Genomic DNA, 21383 nt, shown 5'->3' with positions numbered 1-21383 from the left:
AAATCTCTCTCCAAGGTCTTGGGTAAACCTAGAGGACTCCATTCACCAATTCCACATCATCATTCTCGGGTTCTTCAGACCCAAGAATTTAGGGCTGGGACTGTGGAATTGCTGCTGCACTGTTTAAACAACATAGAAACTACTGTGATGAGCTTTCATCGCTGCTCACGGGTGGCTCCGGTGCATTGCGATGGCGATCACCAGTGCTGGTGTGGGTAAATCAAGTCACTCTTTAGAAGCAGAAGAGTTATTTTAGCAGTGTAGGGTCTGATTTGAAGAAACCACCCCATTATTGGAGGGACATTCATCTAAATTTCTTAAAATGCCCACATATGCCGTGTTCTTTCTCTCTGGCCACACTGAAAAAGCCACCTTTCTCCAGCACATGGCAGAGATCTAAAACCCAACCTGATACTGACAGTCTGACCACATGGCAGTGAATCTGGCTTGAGGAACACAAGATGTAATCCAGGCATGAAGAACAGGCATAGAAATGGGTGCTGGGGTGTCATGATTATTCTTTTTTTTTTTTTTTTTTTTTTTTAAAGATTTTATTTATTTATTTGAGAGAGAGACAGTGAGAGAGAGCATGAGCGAGGAGAAGGTCAGAGGGAGAAGCAGACTCCCCATGGAGCTGGGAGCCTGATGCGGGACTCGATCCCGGGACTCCGGGATCATGACCTGAGCCGAAGGCAGTCGTCCAACCAACTGAGCCACCCAGGCGCCCCTGTCATGATTATTCTTGCTTTCCTTCTGACTTTCTTCACTGAGCTGTTTATGATGATAGGGCCAGATATAATTACGATCTATGAATCAAGCAGAGTTCCTACTGCTTTCTCCAATACCTTAACCACACAGGTATTCTGAGCACAGTGTTAAGGAGTGCTCTAGAATCAGCCTTTGGTGGATTCAAATCACCCTTCTAACGTTTGACAGCACATGAATCTTGAGCTAATTACTTTCATGGGCATGGCAGGGTTGGGGGGTAGTCATCATAGTACCTACCTCATCTGGGTTCTCCTAAGGATAAAATAAGGCATTTCATTTAAATGCTTAGTACGGGGACAGCTGGGTGTGTCTCGGTTGGTTAAGGCTCTGCCTTCAGCTCAGGTCACGATCCCAGGGTCCTGGGATCCAGTCCCACATTGGGCTCCCTGCTCAACAGGGAGTCTGTTTCTCCCTCTGCCTGCCGCTCCCCTGCTTGTGCACTCTCTTGCTTTCCCTCTCTCTTTGGCAAATACATACATACATATATACATACACACACACACGTAAATGCTGAGTACTATGACCAGGTACATAAACACTCAGAGGAAATGCTTGTACTCAGGTCTGTGGGAATCCAGGGCTTAACGCGTCTGGATAATGCTTTATTGTTGGCAAAATTAGAAAATGATCTTCTATGGATTGAATGTTTGTGGTCTGCCAAAATTCATATGTTAAAACCCTAATTCCAGCATGATGGTATTAGGAGATAGGGCCTGTGGGAGATAAATGCGTCCTGAGAATAAAACGCTCAAGAATGGAATTAGTGTCCTTATAAGATTCCAGAAAGGTGACAATTTGAGGACAAAGGAGGCAATTTAAAGTAGAGCACAAAGATTTCATAAAGAAAATGGGACTTTTTCTGAATTTGAGGAATGGGAAAATCTTTCCCAACAAAATGAGTGACAATATGATTGTTTCCTAAGGCTCCTGTAACAAATTACCACACATTTAGTAGCTTAAAACAACACATGTTATTATCTTACAGTTTGGAGATGAAAATTTTGAAATAGGTCTCACTGGGCCAAAACTAAGATGTCCCCAGGTCTTCATTCCTTTCTGGAGGCTCTACAAGGGAATCTGGTTTTTGCCTTTTCTATCTTTTAGAAGCTGTGCTCATTACTTGGCTGGAGGGCTCCTTTCTGTCTTTAAAGCCACAGATAGCCAGTGAGTCTTCCATCTCACCACTCTTGACACTGACCCTCCCACTTCCCTCTTCCACATTTAAGGACCCTTGCATTTTCATTAGGCCTGTGTGATAATCCAGGAGTATTTCCCTATTTTAATATCAGCTAATTAGCAACTTTAATTGCATCAACTACCTTAATTCCTTTTTGCATGTAATCTAACATATCCACAGGTTCTAGGGATTTGGATGTAGACATCTTTGGAAGGCCTATATTCTGCCTACCATACAAAATATGACAGCACATCTGTCATGTCTGGTCAACAATATCATTTTCAAAGAAATTTTGTGCGTTGAATGTAAGCTCAGTAAGTTTACAGAAGTAGGTGATAGGGAACCTATTTTTGAAAGCATTAAATGCCCAACAGGGAGATTTGAACTATATTGATAAGCAGTAATTCTCTTTGTGTCAAATTAATATTTATATTAATTATTATAATCATTATTATATTTATATTATTTTTATATTTTATATTATTTATGTATTTTATATTTTATAATATTTTATGTTTATAATTATTTGTGATTATTATAATTCTATTCATTATGATATTAATATTAATATTTGAAAATGACATGGTCATAAAGTAAGTCCAATTCACAATGTCACAACCACTAAAGATAAGTAAGACTTCACTGAAGTTTTTTTTTAATGTTTAATGAGAGATTTGAAAAACACATTTTGATAGTAGCTCAAATCATTTGATTCCTCAAAGTTTGAAAGCAGAAAAGAAAATAGTACCAGCATTATTAAAAAGGCATTTATTACAAGGTGATTCTGGAATTGACCCTTTATACTCAAGATACATAGATGTGAAAGTAGCAACGTTTGTGCACATATGCAAGTCAAAGGAGGTCTATTTTACTTTACACTTAAATAGCAACAAAATATTAACATCAAAAACAAAGAAGGCTCAGAGAATAAAGAATGCAAGGAGTCTCCTTATCAGGCTGCAGAATGGATTCAGGAAGGTGGTCATGGAGAACAGAGAGTAAGAGAACTCAGAGGTTCAGACAAGAAAATACGGGGAGACCATTAGGAACATATGATATAGGCAGAAGGATATGCAATCATTTTAGACAACTTATAGAATAGAAGAAGCGAATTTTTTTTAATAATTTTTTATTTTTTATAAACATATATTTTTATCCCCAGGGGTACAGGTCTGTGAATCGCCAGGTTTACACACTTCACAGCACTCACCAAAGCACATACCCTCCCCAATGTCCATAATAAACCCACCCCCCTTCTCTCAACCCCCCGCCCCCCCAGCAACCCTCAGTTTGTTTTGTGAGATTAAGAGTCACTTATGGTTTGTCTCCCTCCCAATCCCATCTTGTTTCATTTATTCTTCTCCTACCCACTTAAGCCCCCATGTTGCATCACCACTTCCTCATATCAGGGAGATCATATGAAAGTTGTCTTTTTCCGCTTGACTTATTTCGCTAAGCATGATACGCTCTAGTTCCATCCACATTGTAGCAAATGGCAAGATGGAATACTATGCAGCCATCAAAAGAAGAAGCGAATTTTAATTAGCATTTGAAGGTAGGCTGGGAAAGAAAGTTCCCAAAAGGAAACTTTTAAAGAATCTTTCCATGAAGAAGACCTTATACATACATCAATGTTTCAAATAGTCTAGTGTGCTAGGCTTTCTTACCTTGATAATAGTGCTACTACTATTCTTCCAGCAACACTACATGTCAAAAGGGGAAGGGGCTGGTGAGAATACCTGTACTGTTCTGTATAGAGAATGCGCTCTATGTTGTCTGTATGCTGTCTATTAAGTGACCTCACTTTACCTTGATTCTCCTTCCAACACAGAGGAAAGCAGGGGCCAAAATTATCCAAAATAATAACCATGATATATATTAGTTTTAATCTAATATCTTCCAGCTTTCTCTTCCCTTTTTTTTTTAGTTACCCCTGGGGAACAACAGGAAATATAGGTGTTCATAATTATTGCAAAGCGTTTAGCCTTAGAAAAGACCAGGAAAGACAATGGGAAAAAAATACACCAAACTCTGTTTCCAATTACCAGCAGATGCTTTCATTTATGCTAAGCATTCTTATTTAGTTAACTGTACAAATTTTTTTAACTATACAGATTTTTAATTACGTAAATGTGGTGGTGTTCTAGCCTCATGCTCTGGATTACCCTTGCCTCTTGCTTCTGGCATCACTTTCCCACGAATACCATGCCTGGAGCTGCATAGATTCTGAGCGATACCTGATGAAGAGTGCAGCATGTTGCAGAGTTTATTTTATTTATCTCTTGTGTTTCGTGTTTCGCTGTGGCTGTGACATGGCAGTCTGTTTCTCTGAGTCAGCAGCACCATTGGCTGCTTGCTGTAGCACCGTGAGTGCGTACTTTCTTATTTTCCATCTTTGCTTAGTGGAATCATCTGGCTGCCATTCACTTGTGCCTGAAATATCACAGTGGGAAAGATTGCCAGGCTCCATCCAAAGACCACTTTACATAGACCTCTAATAAATCGAAGGAAGGAGAAGGTCTTAGTGAGACTGTCCCTAATGATGAAGATCAAAGACTCTGAAATTTGCCTGTGTTCTGATTGTTCTGAACATAGCAATAGGAGCAGAACGAAATACTGGCAAGAAGGAGGAATGGCAAAACTGGCCTAAGCAGATTTTGTTTCACATTTGGTGAAAAAACATTTTCAAAAATAGCCATTTGGTTTAAAGTTAAAACTTCATATATATTATTCACTACAGTGGCTTATATTGGACCTTTAACCATATTTTTACAATTAATTCATGGGGGGAAATAAATGAATGAATGAATGAAACAAAATTTAAAAGCCAAGTCCAATGTCATGAATGTCACCAGACACAGTCCTACTCTCTCACGCTGTGGTTCTGGTTGTTTATTTCCAATTAGTGTTTGACCTGAACTAGTATTTATTGTTACTAGAGTCCCAGTGTATGTATCTGTAAAGATTAGGACTCTAGCTGCATTTTCTTTCATAAATAACTAATGTGGAAGAGGCAGAAAGTATCTGCTACTGGTAGCCTCCAGTACTGAAGGCACTGAAAGTATGGTCCACCACCTTGGCACTGAAAGTGTGGTCCACCACCAGCAGCCTGGCAAATCCAGGGAGCTTTATAGAAATGCAGAGCCTCAGGTCCTCACCCAGACCTGCCCAAACAGACTCTGCACATAATCGGATCTCCAGGTGATTTGCATGCATGCTAGCATTTAAGAAGCATTGCTCTGAAATAGCACCTGGGAGATACTTTCAGCCACATATATTTTCATGAGCCACATATATTTTCATAGATTAATTCATAATCACCAGGAGGTAGTAAGTGAAAAAGGAAAAAATAAAGAATGCTTGGAAGAGCCAGGAAGATTATACTTCCTACACATTAGCAGTTGAAATTTCCTTCTTCAGAATTGACTTTGAACTCCATAAACATAAGCATAAATGAATGCCAAGGGAAGAAAGAGTTCCTATTAGGAGATTTTGTTTTTTATCATCTTCTCACTTTCTTTTTATGTTATGTTATTGAAATCTCTCTATATCTTATTAGTGGTCGAGGTATTATTATTATTATTGCTACATTAAAGGGAAAATCTCACTCAGGCGTTTCTTCGAGGGATGTCTGGATCATCAGCCCTTCAGCCTCGTTAGGTCTACTCAGCCTGACCTAATTCTTGAGAACTTCCAAAATTCCTGTCCCTACTGGCAAAAAAAAAAAAAAAAGTAGAAATGTATTTCAGACTTTGCAAAGGCTACTTTTTAAATATTATATTTGGTTTTATACACTCCACTTCTTTTAAGAACCCATCAATTAAACAGAGATCAGCAAGGAGCAATCAAAATTATAAAAATGCAGGTACTTGGTGGTCCAGTCACTTGAACATTCCACTCTTGGTTCCAGCCCAGTCATGATCTCAGGGTCATGGGATCAAGTCTGCACACTCTATAAGGATTCTGCTTGAGTTCCTTTCTCCCTTCCCCTTGCTTGTTCTCTTTCTCTTTCTCTCTCAAATAAATACATAAAATCTTTAAAAAAAAAATTATAGGGGTGCCTGGGTGGCTCAGTTAGCTAAGCATCTCCTTTCAGCTCAGGTCATGACCTCAGGGTCCTGGGATTGAGTTCCTCTTTGGGCTCCCTGCTGCAGGGGAGGGGGGGATTCTGCTTCTCCCCCTTCCTCTGCTCCCTCCCCCACTCATGGTCTCTCTCCCCCCCCCTCTCTCTCTCAAGTAAATAAGCAAAATATTTTTTTTAAATATTATAAAAATGCCTGGGGCATACAGACCCCTAAGCAAAAATCTTGAGGTCCACATAAGTTAGTCTAGGGAAATAAGACCAGTGGAAGGTCTGAACACACATGTTCACAAGCACAGCTTATAACACAGAGCTGGGCAGCTTGTGAACATCAAATATACCATTAGTCATTGTGGGCTAAAATTGAAATTCCCAAGCAAGGGAACCTATAGTGTATTAACCAGAGCAGTAGATAATAATGACAGTGCCGATCATGTAGGCTGAGACCCTAGGTATGATTCATGGGCTGTCTTCTCACCTCCAAAAGAGTTACAATGAATATTTTATTGAGACTCTTTTTTTTAAGCACATGTTTTGTCCTTTGTCTATCTATTCTCAATCACACTTCAATCATTTTGCCTACTTTCCCCCACCTTTGTACATTAAATCCCTTACTACCTCTCCCATTGGACCACTGTCCAATACTCTAAGACCCCTGCCTTTGATTCCTCTGCTCCTGCATCCTCTTGGGGAACACAAATGTCCAAAGTAGGACCTACTTCAAGGGTTGGGTGGTTGACTGTTCAGCTTTCTAATAGATCCCAGGAAAACATCGCCACAATCTGAGTTTAGGTAAATTGTCAATTATAATTTCTTATAGCTTGAAAATGACCAATTAAAAAATTAAGTGCATTATGGTCTTAAATTAACCCACAGGTTAATCTTAGTTTATTTTTATAAGATCCCAGTGTGATGAGTAAGGTGGTTATTGACATCAGACCCTTTTATGGAGAAGTCCCAAGTTTAAGGCAAAGCTCAGGGCTGAGTTGAGACTGAAACATAATTTTTATAACCCTAAGTCTTAGAGGGCTGCTTTGGAGATTCCGTTGCTGTAGCTGTTTATTCAGAAGTTGACATACCACAATATGAAATTATGAGAAGTGGACTCCACCCACAATCTTCCCCAATAGGAAATAAGTTCTGAAATTCTAGAAGGGTTTCAGCTAGAGGATGCCATGGTCACACAGCAAAGCTCAGATGTTCAGTAATGGAGAGAATAGCAGGGGATGAGGGAGTTGTTTGTTTGTTTGTTTGTTTGTTTTGAGGAGTTGTTGTTGTTTTACCACAAAACAGTATCTTTTTTTATGTATGGGTTTTCAACAGCAGGGAGGAGGAGTAAAGTGGAGAAAATCAAGTTATCCTGCCATTTTGTTCTCAATCCCTGTGTCATTGGACTCGTTTGTCATGGTTAACTGTCAAGAGACAGTAAACTTAGCATTAGTTAAGATATCTGAGAGCCAAGATAGTGATCTCATGGCAGCTAAAACCCCGGTGTCTCTCTTTAAATGTGTAAAGCAAAGAAATAGAAGAAGGGATAACTCATAGTGAAAACCAGAACATAGGTTGGGGAGGACAGGCAGGTCCTGGTGCCTGAAAGGGTTACACAAGGAGTTCTCCCTTCTGCTCTTGCTCTCATTATTAGTATATATCTGCAAAGGGAATAAGAGAAGCCTTGGTTGTAGTTAAAACACCTGTTGTGAAATCAAACTATGAATCTGTTTTTCCTACTTCATCTTTCCTCATCTTGCCACATCCACTTTCCTCCCTTTCCACGTGCTAGGGGAGATGTGTGCAGCCTTATGTGGTCGGTCTGCAGACCAACTCTCTTTCCCTATTTGCTGGCATCATTCTTTGAGATTAGTGAAAGCCAGAGTTATTACATTTCTATTTCTTTTGAAGGACACTGTAAGTTGTTCGAGCTTCTTCTATTTAGACTACGTTAAACACAGTTGGGAGACCCGTTTTTCCTTCCTCGCTCATTTTGAGTTTCATTTGAATTACATTTGTGTGTTTTTGTTGAATTGCATTTGAATTCGTGCGTGTGTGTGTGTGTGTGTGTGTCTGTGTGTGTGATTACACATCTGTATTTAACGGATGTGTAATCAGAAGAAAGGCCAGGACAAAATTAATAAACTCCTTTAATAGTTTGTAATTTATCTTTAAAGATAGAGGCAGAATGGGGTTTAATAAGTGTAGAAAGTATTGCCAAAATATCTAAGTGGGAAGATTTCCATTAAGATGAAGGTCTTGTGAGAATCTGTTAATAAATTCAGAATTATAAAAAACAAAGTGAATATATACTTCCAAGTTTCCTTTTAAAAAACGCATTTCTTGGGGCACCTGGATGGCCACTTGGTTAAGCAACTAACTCTTGGTTTCCGCTCAGGTCATGGCAGGGTGTCTGCTTGAAGAGTCTCTTTCTCTGCCCTTCCAACCACTTGCATGCACTTGTTCTCTCTCTATCTCTCCAATAAATGAATCTTTAAAAAATATATTTCTTAAAATCCTTAGAAATATTTAATATTGTTAATATTTCTTTTTAAAATTACATATACTACTTACCTGCTTAATGACTAGAACACCCACAAGTCTACAAGATTTTCACATAGCCCCCAGAACACTAGAAATTCTTCAAAATAATCCAGGTTCTAAATCATTGTCTTTGAATCTTTGTTCTTGGCCATAAACTTTAGTATTGTGGTTACAAATTCTTTCCTTTATAGCTTTATAGCTGCAAACACATAGCAAAGTATTTTTGGTAGAATTAGGTATCCATTGGAACAGGCTGTCTTTGACTTGGTTAGTTTTCATTACATTTCTTTTACACAAGAAAAGAACTACCCTATTTTCCTTTTATTGGAAATTTAGGTTGGCTCACAATGCCTGAAATTTAAAAATGGGATTATCTTGAAAGTTTAAAATGTCCTATCTACAACACATTAATTACAGATATTAAGATTTGTAAGAATCCTGGCAAGTCACATAGATGAGACCTCTTTGCTCCATGTCTCTGCTGGGTACAGAGCCTTCTCACCAGTCCCTTTTCCCCATCCCCAGTGATCCAAACTTCTGGCTACAGGTACTGTCTCAAGGTGAATGATATTCACTGAGGAAGGTTAAAATCATAGGCTTATTATAGGCTTGCTCTTCCAAAGTAACTATCTGAAGGACAAAAACGAGCACAGCCTATACTACCTATGAAATGGAACAAAACCACCTGGTAGAGAATGTGAGTGGCATAATAATTTTAGTCTGAGTACTAGCATCTTGTCAATTTATCCCAATCTCTTGAGCCTGCTGCTGAGCCAAAAATCTCCCGAGCCAAGCTTTCCCGCAAGATTTCCTGTACTTCCTGTTTCTATGTGAGACAGAAATACCATGAGAATGACCTTTCTTGTGGTATTTTTGCACTTCTACCCTGGGATGAAGATAATCCCATATTGGGGAGAATTTTTTTTTTTTTTTAAGAATTCTGCAACCTTTTCAATTTTTAAAACTTCAAAGTAGATTCCTTCTTGGGAATGAAGATTTGAGATGGTGTTTGCTTAGCCCTAACTCATCCCCACTAGTAGGTATTCACGTTCAGTGATCCCACATTTTGTAACTTCTCTAAGATAAATTTTTACAAGGAAATATGCACAACAACACGGAGAATACAATGGAAATTTATATGCTTGGATTTCTTAAACTGCCATTCTTAAAGAAATGTTCCATGGAGAGTTGTATTCTTAATACATTAGTGTGTGTGACATATTATATCATATATTTGTTTTCTTTGTTCTTAACCCCTTTGTTCCAAGGGTCAGGATATCCTGATACTAAGTACTATTGCAAAATAACTGAACAAAAATAAAAATAGTTGAATACTTAGGAAACTTTAGTTGTTGTGTCAAGGAAGTTTGTGACTGAGGAATGAGTTTAAGACGTTATTCAGGAAATATGCTAATAGAGTGCAACAGCCTACATGTGCTTATTAAATAAAATCATTTCAAATCTAGAAAGCTTTAATGCCCCTGTCTGATAGAAGTGTCAGATAAGAACTGGAAGGGCAGTCAGAAGTGGTGAAAGTGTCACACTGATGCTTAAATCCCTTCATTCTTTAACAACGAGGGAAGTTATTTAAAAAAAAAAAAAAAAAGGCACATCTTTCTCCTAAGTGGATTACTGATTATTCCCTAATTGGGTTGAGTGACTTTGGTAGTTACAAGAAGAGCTGTCTGATCAATATTTCAATAATGAAATTCACAAACAGTAGTCTTCAATGTATTTTATTGTGGCGTTATACCCTCAGTGGATGGTGACGTTTCTTCACCTATTAGGAAAGAGTAGGCTTACCATTTTTTTTTTTCATCCAGAAAAAGAGAAAAGCCATTTAACTCAGGGTGAAAAACTAAACTTATTAGCCATAGGCTTAGAGGGCAAAGGATAACAACTAAATAACTGTAGCCTCCACTGGTTTCAACTTGTAAAAAAAGGAGATGAGGGTGATGAAAATAAAACACACCCTATAATGGATTTTTTCCTCCCCCACACCCCAAGTCTCCTCTCCCCTAAAGCAGCATCAAATGGTTGTATGATAAACCTGCCTGCAAGGAATGTAGAGCAGGAACAACAGATGCACCTCAGCAAAACAAAATGCTAAGTAAAATAAAGCACTTGCAGTGCGGAGATGAGAAAAGGAGAAAAAGTTGGGCTTGTTGCAATGGCCTCCAAGAAAACAGGAGCTACATGAATGTTCGAGTTCAAATTGTTCCTACGAACCCAATTTGCTGACAAAAGTGCCAAACACAATACCACCCACTTTCATTTATGTCTGGGGCTTTTCATACAAGCTACAGGGGGTACCCCCCTTTTGTTGAATGGGTTCTGACTTTCAGGGTTGGTGTCTCCACCTCGAAGCCCTGGGACCAAACAGCGTGGCGCGTGATTGTCCTCAACTGAACTGCGCACAGGCGGGGGCACAGCAGTTAGTGGCCCAAATATGAAGCCCAGAGCGCTCTGGGTCTGGAAAGCCGATCGGCAACACTCTTTCCTTTCTTTTCAGTGCCATGTATGCACCACCACCACCCCGCCCCCGTGAATAGCCTTTAAAGTTATCATTGTTTTCCTTTGAAATGGGTTTCTGACAACCCCAAATTGTGTGTCTCGACTATAGGACCCCACTGCATGTTCGCAGGAGGATCTTGGTGCTTCCCTAATTCACTTCTCTCGGAGTTAGCTTTGGAATGTGATTCAATGTTATTTCCCTTCCAGCTGAAGGGCAGCTGAGGTTACAAAGGGATTTGACTAATGGGCCAAAACCCAGTTAGGTTTGCTGAGAACCAAATGACAGCGGGGGGGGGGGGGGGGGCAGGAGGGGAGTGTGTGAAGCGTGGTGCTGAGGCTCCATCGCGGAGCCTTCTGCATAACCCCATCCCAAGGCAGACCTAGTGGACAGGCAAGGTGGCCCCCGGCCAGACCTTCCTCAGAGCAGCAGCTGCAAATTGGTTCTGCCGGTGCTCAGCGGCCCGTTTTCCGAGAGCTCCTTGGGACTCGAGGGGCCCGGAACCGGGAGGTGGGGAGGGAGGGAGCTCCTAGGCTTCCTGCACTACCGGGGTGACTCCTCACCTGACACCTTCAGATAAGGGCCTCTGGAGGACCCTCGTGAGAGGCTGGCAAAGGGGAGCCCCGCTTCTTTGCCGGGAGACCTTAGCGGCTGAACAAGCCACTTGACAAACTTTGACAAGCACCGGAGGGGAATGGAGAACACACGAATCCGGGCAGGAGAGGCGAACACTGAAGCCTCGATGGCGGTCCCCCCCGCCGCCGTCCCAGCTGCAGCCTGGGATTAATTAAGCGCCGCGCAGCCGGTGCCCGAGAGAGCAGGGAGGGGAGAGCGCTCCATCTCCACGGCAGGCGCCCGGGAACTCTTCTCACCCGCGAGAAACCTGGCCCAGCGAGTCGCCGCGCCGGCAGCGTTTGCGAGGGACGGAGCGACAGGGAGGCTGTGCCAGGCTGGAGGAGGCTTGCCTTTCCGGAGCCGGAGATTTCCCGGGGCTTCGCCTTCCCCTGCCCGGGAAGACTGTCCCCTCCGGTAGCAGCGGCGGCCGCGGCGGCCCCGGCAGCAGCAGCCCCAGCTCCTCGGCGGGGGACCGGGGCAGAATGCCCGTCCTCGAGCGCTACTTGCACTCGGCAGAGCTAGGCAGGAGGTGGACGGCCCCAGAAGGTGTGCTGCCCTCCTCCGCGGGCAGCCGGCCGGGGTGCCAGCAGGGGCCGCTGCCCTGGGACTTGCCCGAGATGATCAGGATGGTAAAGCTGGTGTGGAAATCCAAAAGTGAGCTGCAGGCGACCAAACAGAGAGGCGTTCTGGAGAACGAAGATGCTCTCCACAGCTTTGCAGGTAAATGGACTCGGAGGTGCGAAAGGAATGGGGGCCAAGGCTGGTGAGGACTTGTCGCTCCCTTCCTTGCAGAGCTCAAGCCAGAAAACCGGGAGAAGGAACGACGACAAACTGCAGCGCGGGGGTTCGAGGGCTGTGATTAATGAATGTTTGCTTTATTGTAGAAATGCATCTTAAAATTAAGAAGGATGTGGTAGGAGGAGCATTAATAGACTGAGAATCGAGTAACCTGGGCTCTGGGCTCAGCTCACACTTGATTGCCCTGTGGCTTAAACAAGTGAAATTTCCCGAACTTCAGTCCGAAAAAAAAAAAAAAAAAATGTGGGGCTGGAATTGGATGCTCTTTAATGGCCATCCTGTCTGTGCAGTTCCTTATGGACAAGCCAGAGTTCCCTTCAAGACAGTATGCTCCCTGGGTGCTCTTTGTCATGTTTTATATAAAGTAAAATACATTTTCCAGTTTTTTACTATGGAGCTACGGTGTGCATAATGTTCGCAAGAGTGAGTTGGCCCGGAAGCTTTGTATGTCCTGGGAAAGCTAGCAAGCTTCCTTGCCTCGGTTTCCCTTTTGGACACGACAGTCCATAGTACAGATTACCCCATTGATACCAGGAAAAATCAGCTCCCTCACAAATGTGGAAATGATGACTCATAGGGACTTTGTCATGTTATAAGAATGTGTTGAAGCCAGTTGTGGAGAACTTTGCTTTATTTCTGACAGCCAGCACCACAACCACAAAGGCACCTAGGGTCCCTGTGAAGGATCCCAAGCGGCTCTGATAAAACCTGAAACTAAGAAAGTGTAACTGGCTACAGGGTGCTCTCTTCCTTTAGGGAATCTGTCCGTAGATATTTCAGAAAGCGGTGGTTCACTTTAGAAGAATAAATATGAGCGTGTGTTTATGCATTTGAAGTCTTGGCTGGCCCTATACAGTGGAATCCTGACATACCATTGGTGGGGAGAGGTGGGAGCCTAGATGGGAAAGATAAACTAAAAAGTACCTTTCTCTTCCTCATGGAAAGGGATGAGAAAATCAAAACACGACTCATTTTATTTTTAGTAATTTATGCAGAAACTTTTGTAAGTTGCCTAATAATCTAAAAAAGAATATCATTACAAAGTAATGTTCCGAACAACAACAAAAAAGATTTGAAAGGAAGGGGAAAAAAAAACACTGCTGGTCTCTAGTAAACAATGAGTACTTAGGAATGAGAAGAAAACCAATGAGACTGAGGTTTTTGTGGCAAGTGGGAGATGGATGCCCAGGGAAATGGGTCTTGGTCAAAAGAGATGAGGTAATGCCGAAGCCATCCTGTGTTTCATGTGAGTAGTATAAGAAAAGTGGAAAAACCCACCTAGACAGAAAACTTAACTATGACACTTCAACTGTTACCACTCTTGGTTTGTTTCAGAAATTTAAATGATTAACATTCGTATCTTAAATTACACCTTTGATAAAACTACCAACAGACATTAGCATGTGTTGGGGATAGGTTTATGTTATGATTTATATTATATGCCAGTGGGGGTCCAATTCTTGAAAAAGCAATATTACAGACAGAAAATAGAACTTCTGTAACTTTTAATCACTTAAAAGGGATGTTTTTCTGAATGTTGCAAAGTTTGGCTAGTACAGTCTTAATTTATCCCAAACCACTGCCTCACTCTCGGTGGAATCTCTCAGCAGCCACTTGGGTGCCTAGAAAGGCTGTCCCTGGTCTGCTGTCCCCTTTATCTTGTCTGCAGGGAGGCAGGCCCTACTTCAACAACCCCTCCAAGGAGGTCTACCTACCCTTCTACCTGCCCTGCCTTCACATTCTCAAGGAGATGAGGGGCTCACACTTCCTGGCATGTGCACGAGACCTTATCATCTGCAGATGCAGCAGTGTGAACCCCAGCAGGCAGCCCCAAAGACAAGTTGCTTCACTTTCCAAATTGTCTCTTACTTCTTCTCTTCTTGTCTTTGATGTTGCAGCTCCTACTCACATCGGAGCTCTGTGCCATTCTACCCAGAACAGCACGATGGAGAGGGCCTCGGGAAGGGTTCCAAGGATCTGGCATGCTTTCATTTTTAGAAAGAGATGGTTTAAGTTGTGTTCGACTAGTTTACAGGGTTTTGTGGTAGAAAGCTTGTCAAACAAACAAACAAACAAACAAACAACAACAGCACCAAAACACATGGTGATATCTCTCTCTCTCTCTCTCTCTCTTTCTCTTTCCTTCTCCCTCTCTCTCTCTCCCTCCCACACTTCCGCTCTCATAATTCTGACCCTTGCCTCAGAACCCTCAAACAGGTCATACTTTGACAATACTAGACAACTTCTTGTTCCTCAAAATGCATCAGGTAGTACCCTATCTCTGAGCCTTGCCTGATGCTTGGACTCTTTCTTTGACTTAGCCAAATGAAAACTTTTTTTATTCAGACTACAAAGTCCAGCTCAAGGATCCCTTTCTTTGTAATGACTGTCTTAATCTCCACCCTCACATCCCTGAATCGTCCCCCAAAGTCATTTATTTCCTCCTCTCTGCTGTCTTGACCTGTACAGATGTTACATTTACAGCACACAATATATTTGCCATGCTATAAGTACACACAGGAAAACCAAAAATTATAGCATTCTATGTATATCTTGATTGCTTGTGAAAACAGATAAATAGGTTTACCTTTTAAAAACCATGAAATTGAAGAAATTCCGATAGAACCAAAAGTCCTGAGGACTTTAGAGATGGGTGTCACTGTTTCTTAATAAGTTGAATGTGACCTTAAATTTCCTTAATGAGGGACATGATTATTTTCACTCCTACTTCTTAGGCAAGACTGGAACTTTGTTTCTCACAAGTGAAATGGAAAAGTGCTCTGAGATTTTGCTTAGGTACTAAAGGGAGAGAACAAAAGAATTTATGGGAAAATAAGTGTAGAAACATGTATTCATGAGAGGTTTTAAGGAAGACAGAGGGGAACAATGTCCCTTAAAGGGATCAAGGACATTGTAGGGAGGAGGTCACATGTGTGAACATCTTCCTGCCACCTTCAGATGGGCATTGGATGGAGACAAACAATGGCGATCATGGCAATAGACTGGAGGAAGGAATGGGGGATACAACAGGAGAAAGGGGTCTCATCATCTGCCCGTGTCGGGATGCGTGCATCTGGGTATTGGTGAAGGCATGATTTGCCCTGGAGAGAGCACTAGAAGTCAGCCACATGCCCAAAGTTGGAGCATCACCTTGTTTCATTGGATTGTACCCAATTATTTAGTTTTCTTAATACATCATTTTCCCTTTATGAAACAAACAAAGAATGGCCTAATTATCTAGTTAATCCAAAGAGGTGATAGTGGACTAACTAGAGAGTAAACAATCTGTCCAGGGTTATGCTCTGATACTGTGTTAGAACCAGATCAGGATCTCCATCACCCAACTATAGTCCACAAAACTGGCATAGTCAGACCACATGCTGGGTAATTTAAATTTAAACCAAGACATCACTTTATTGATATATACGTAGAGGGACAAAGAAAGGAACTCATAATATAAACCTTGGTCAAACCAAAAAAATTATATTACATGTGAAATAAGTCAGGTGATTGTGCCTTTACATTTTTCTACTTATTTTGTGGGCTTTAGTTTTAAATCCAAGTTTCAAATGCTAGGAGGACCCAGGGGAAGATTCTCCATCTACTATCAAAAGAAAGTAAGCTTTAAAGCATGGTGGTGAGAACATGCCCAGGAGTGGGGTCTGGTTGGGGAGAGGGAAGGAGAACAGGAAATAAATAGTCTCTCAAATGCTGGGAATGCAAATATTAGTCTAATTGTAATTCTAGACAGCAACCTATGGCTAGACATCCCCTAACAGAACTCATTCATAGCTGAATAAATAATTTTATTTTGGAATTCAACCAAATAATTACAAACTCTATAGCCATGAAACTTACCTTTCTTTTGGTATCTCTGGTCTAAATTTTACATTACAGTTTACTTATTTATTAAGCTTCTTCCCATTTCAATAGCCTTTGGCTTCAGGAAAATATAAAAACACATAGACTCTCTAAAATAAATTCATTTTCCCCATTGCCATTATAACCTGTCCTGCCTTTCTAGGAGAATAAAATATCAGAAATTTGCTTTATACTTAGCTCTAAAAATCAAACCACTTCAAAGGAGAAAATCTCCAAAAGGATTCTTTGATTCCAGAACTCTACAAGTCAAACTGACATTCAAAGTGCTATTTTAAAGTATCTCAAGTATAAAACATAATATAAATTAAATATATTGTAGATTGCATATTCCTATTGTTATAATTCAAGGAACATTTATTGGATGCTTAGTGTATACTAGGGACTGTGTTAGGCACCAGGGACTCTGGGAGGAATCAAACACTTAGCAAGAGAAGACCAATTATGAATTGGCGAATAGGAGTTCTATCTCTAACCTCAGAGAAGTTGGAGAAACAAACTTTTGTTAGTTTAAACCTTTCTCTCCACTCAAAGTATTGGATATAAAACTGCCCAAATTCAGAAACATTTGTAAAAATTCAAACACATTAAGATTTTATTTATTTATTTGACACAGAGGCAGAGAGAGTACAAGGAGGGGAAACAGCAGGCAGAGGGGGAAGGAGAAGCAGACTCCCCACTGAGCAGGGAGCCCGATGTGGGCACTTGATACCAGGACCTCGAGATCATAACCTCAGCTGAAGACAGCTGCTTAACTGACTGAGCCACCCAGGCGCCCTAAAAACTCAAACACAGTTTCAAGCACTCATCTATATTAATGATTCATTCAAAGTAGGACAAATTGCTTTGATCAAAGAATCAGTGAGTCTAACATTAGATAACTTGACATTAATTCAGAACATTCTTCTAAAACTACTTCTTGTAGACATTAGCCTGTACTCAATCTGTAGCTATATTGGATAATAGTCATTGATACTTTAATCTGTTTGTAAATGTGAATGTAAATTGAGTGAAAACTGGAACCCATCTTCTCACCTTCCCCACATCTAGTCCTCCACATGACTTCCTTGTTTTCATAAATGATCTGATCCTTGCAGAAACCCAGGTTCAAAACTATTCTCTCTAACTGTCCACTTCGAATGTGTTCTAAATACATAGCATAGATTAAGAGTACCAGAGAGTCGTTGCAGTGCTGAGGTTTTCACGTTCTTAAGTCCTACCTCTCTGTTCCTGAACTGTGTGAACCTGGCCAAATGATTTCACCTCTCTGTACCCCATTTTCTCTTCTATAAAAAGAGGATGATGATAGCATCTTTACAAAAGATGAAGATTAAATGAGGTAACACCTCCCAAGAAGGTGCCTAGAAAAGAGCCTAAGCCTTACCACATTCTCAGTAAGTGTTGACTATTTACACTATTGGTACTGTTGCTATTTCCTCAGTAAGTACCTCACACTCATCACCTGCTTTCCCTTCAGTTCCATGGCCCTTGGCCAACCATGTTTTGTCTATCATCTCGCAATAGCTTCCAACTCCATTACTCTTTCTACTCCTCGTCTTTCTATTCTGTGATCTAGATCAATAACATCAAAAGGAGAAATCAGAATATGTCTTGCCCCTCTCCAGATTCCTTCAATGATTCTCCATTGTCTGCAGAGAAAATCCATTTTTTTTTATTCTGCTTCAAAGCTCTCCACACACCAGAACTAGCTCACTTTTACCTGTCTTATTTGTCATTGTTGCCCCATAAGCACTTACATTCGACCCAGACAAGACAAGCTTCCCACAGCTACACCCTTGCTTTGTTGTCATTGTTCCTGGTGCCTAAAATGACTTCCCTACATGTTCTCAACTTCTGCCATTCCTTAAGATGCCACTCATAGGCCACTCCCTGCACAAAGCCTTCTTGAGGTTACTGAGAAAGACTGTGTCTTTCTCTTCTGAAGTATCACAGAACTTTCTCTGTATTTATTTTGTAAGCAAATCACTTTGTTATACTAATGTACATTTTCTTCTTTCCCTCCTGGATTTTCAGTTTTTTGAGAACCTAAAGGACATTCTATTTTCATTGTGTTCTTCCTAGCATCTTCCACATGTCAGCTACTGAATACACTTTGATAAGTGAAAAAAGGGAAATTATCAGAAAGAACAAAATAGCTTACAATTTGTCATTGAATGCAAGAATGGACATTTTTTTTTCTAGGCACAGATTGCTCAAGAAAGAGGAATTTTAGTTATTCCTTTTAATGGAACCATTTTTAAATTTATATCCTAGTAGAGGTTCAGGTTTAATCATTACAGCTTTTAAAGTAAAAGAAAAGAATGCACAAGAGTACATTTCTGAACTATTAGAAAGGTATAAAGTATGTGCCAAACTAATATGAGACAGTTCTCTCTTCATACAGAGAAGTTGAAATGTACTGATAATTATAAAATGTTAGAGGAAATGCATACAAATTATGAATGCTTTTATATACTTTTAAAATAATTATGCTGTTCATGCATTTTGGAACATTTTATATCAATCAAAGTTTCAGAAGTTGCTTTTTTTTTTTTTAACAGATAACAGTCTGTATATTCCTCAATGTAATTTCTAAAATAGAATGCGGAAGGTGTGTGTTTACCCCATCCTATAAATGAGCTTTTGAGGGGATAGAGCTGAATGGACGATGTTATTCCCACGTCCTCTGCTCTTTGCCTGGAAACAGTTTCCTTTTTCTTTTTCTTTTTGTTTTCTTTCTTTTTCTTTTCTTTTCTTTTTTTTTTTTTAACAAGCCTGGTTAACTGGACAACAAAGCATTGACTTCTGCATCTGACTAATTTCTAAAAGAAAAACATTAGGAGCTTTATTGTAAGAAGACCAAAGCTTCAAGTTAGTTTTTCAACTCACAGAAGCAGCATGAAGAAGTATGTGCTCTTTTCTCTTATTTAATTTTTCTCACTCTTTAGTTATCAGTACGCTTCAGGGTACCTGGTAGGTACGTATCACCATATCAATAAGAAAAAGCGAAGCTCAAAGTACTTGTGATTTAATACAATGCCCTAGTCTAGATCTATACACAGTGTAGACAGTCTTTATTTTTCCACTTATCTCTCTCTGCCTTTCTATAAATTTCTCTTCAGAATTGACTTCAATGTCTAAAATGCTAAGAGACTACCCAGGAGGAGAACTTTGTATCTTTACACTTGTCTTAAGTTTCCTTAAACTACAACATTATTGGAGATCCTTCCTTCAGAGGACTTCTTCTCACCTAAAAAAATCCACATGCATGGTATGTTGCAGATTATAAACCAAGCCTGTGTTCTGAGCATTGTGTGACTTCCTCAGTTGGCACACAGTGCTGAGATAGTACTAAAGAAGAGCCTGTAGGTCATGGTCCTTATCCTTAGTAACAAGATAAAACTTAAAAGTTGGCCTTGTATGCAATTGGAAAGCATAGTTGACAAAGACAAAACAAGATTTAGTTGTGTATGCCCTTAAAATGAGTCCAAAGGGCCAGGCTTACTGCAGAAAAATAAAATCCCTGGAGAGAAAAGAACAAATTTCAAGAGAGATTAAGTAGCCATTGTATGTACTTGGTAGGAGAAATCTAAAGGGAGAAAGCCAGAAAACTGTAAATAAAATCAAGGTGAGAGATAAATATAGATAGATGTAAGTAAATGTAATGATAAATGTAATAAACATGATGAAATAAATGTAAATCTTTAGCCAAGGTATTGAAAAGGAAAATTAAATAACTGAGGGTATTACGATACACATAATGCAATAATTAGAGCTTTTTCCGTTGTATCCTCAGATGTTCCTTACTTCTAGAATTAAAGCCGAAGCACAGGATTCTTTTCTTGCTTCCTTCTGCATCTCTTTTTGGATGACACCCAAATATCTCACACAAATCCCTACAGCCTTGATGAGAACTTCTGAAAACTGAGAGGCATATTTGTTTAGACGATCTGTGACAAAAATTCACTGAAAAAAAAAATTGATAGATTTTGCTGAAGAAAATGATTTAGAAAGAGAAGAGAAAAGGAATGGATTGGCTCCTTAAAGTAAGGAGCCAACTGTGGAATACCAAGGGGAAGGAAGTAAGGTGAGGTCACTACAAACAATCTACATTCAAGTATAAGAAGTGTAATCAAAAACACATATAGCAATGAAGAGGAAACAGTCACTGGTGAAGACAATTGTAATGGAGATCTCAAATGTCCACACTCAAATGCATAATAAAATATAGTCTTTTTTTCTTCTCCAACTAATAAAACTTCCTCTTTAGCCCACCCTAATGGGATAAGAAAATTTATTCTTACTAACTATTATGATGAAAGTCAATCTTTTCCAGATTAAATTACTTCTTTTTGGTAAATACTGCCCCACACACCACACCCCTGACTCTTCTCCAAGGTGGTTCTGGTTGAACATGTGCCTTGGGTTCTCACCCACCTATCTGAATGTGCTTCTGCACACAATGCAAAATGCCAGCCTTAGACACAGGAGCCAAGGCAAGTTCATCTGGCCACTGGGTTCTGACTTTGACTCTCTTCCTCACAACTCTCCAGGGTGTAAGTTGTAGATGCCCTTACCTTGTGCCATATTTTCCTTCCCAGGAGAAAGTCTCAGTGTGGAAGGGATAAGAAACCATACCAGCAGGCCTAACTCTCAATGTTAATGGGATCTAATGAAAGAATGTAGAGAGTCCCTTTATCTTTCCACAAAGACCAGTTTTCAAGTGTACTATTCTGCTACAAACCCAAAACTCAAACACAAAACCAAACAAAGAACCCAAAACACCAACAACAAAGTAAAGCAAACGAATAAGAACCACTCTGAAGATCAAATGATGAATACTGGCACCATTCTCAAAAAATATTATATCCATTACACACTGCTTGAGCTACACTACTGGGCCCTAAACTTGAGTATTGTGTGCTCAATATTATTTATTTTAGTATATTCCCATGCATATGTTGAACCCAATTATTCTGTCCTCTCTGTTACCTATGTCTCTTTTGGCTAAAATATACACA

General features: G+C 40.2%; 1 protein-coding gene across 2 annotated transcripts in view; it reads left to right on the top strand.

The window, feature by feature from the left end:
• Window positions 1-21383, top strand: part of PDE7B (phosphodiesterase 7B) — a 310619-nt gene that overhangs the window by 155315 nt on the left and 133921 nt on the right. The window contains exon 1 of one of the 2 annotated variants that reach the window (XM_032339435.1): window positions 11862-12405. The exons of the other annotated variant lie outside the window; for it this stretch is intronic. Within the exon in view, the coding sequence (XP_032195326.1) occupies window positions 12168-12405 (238 nt within the window). The 5' untranslated portion in view covers window positions 11862-12167. Of the gene's footprint in view, window positions 1-11861; window positions 12406-21383 lie in introns of those variants that run through there. 2 annotated transcript variants of the gene reach the window in all.

This window comes from Mustela erminea, chromosome 4, assembly GCF_009829155.1.
Source record: "Mustela erminea isolate mMusErm1 chromosome 4, mMusErm1.Pri, whole genome shotgun sequence".
Classification (NCBI taxonomy): Eukaryota; Metazoa; Chordata; class Mammalia; order Carnivora; family Mustelidae; genus Mustela; species Mustela erminea.
The sequence above is the reverse complement of the archived record's forward strand: the minus strand, read 5'-3'. Positions and strand labels throughout refer to the sequence as shown.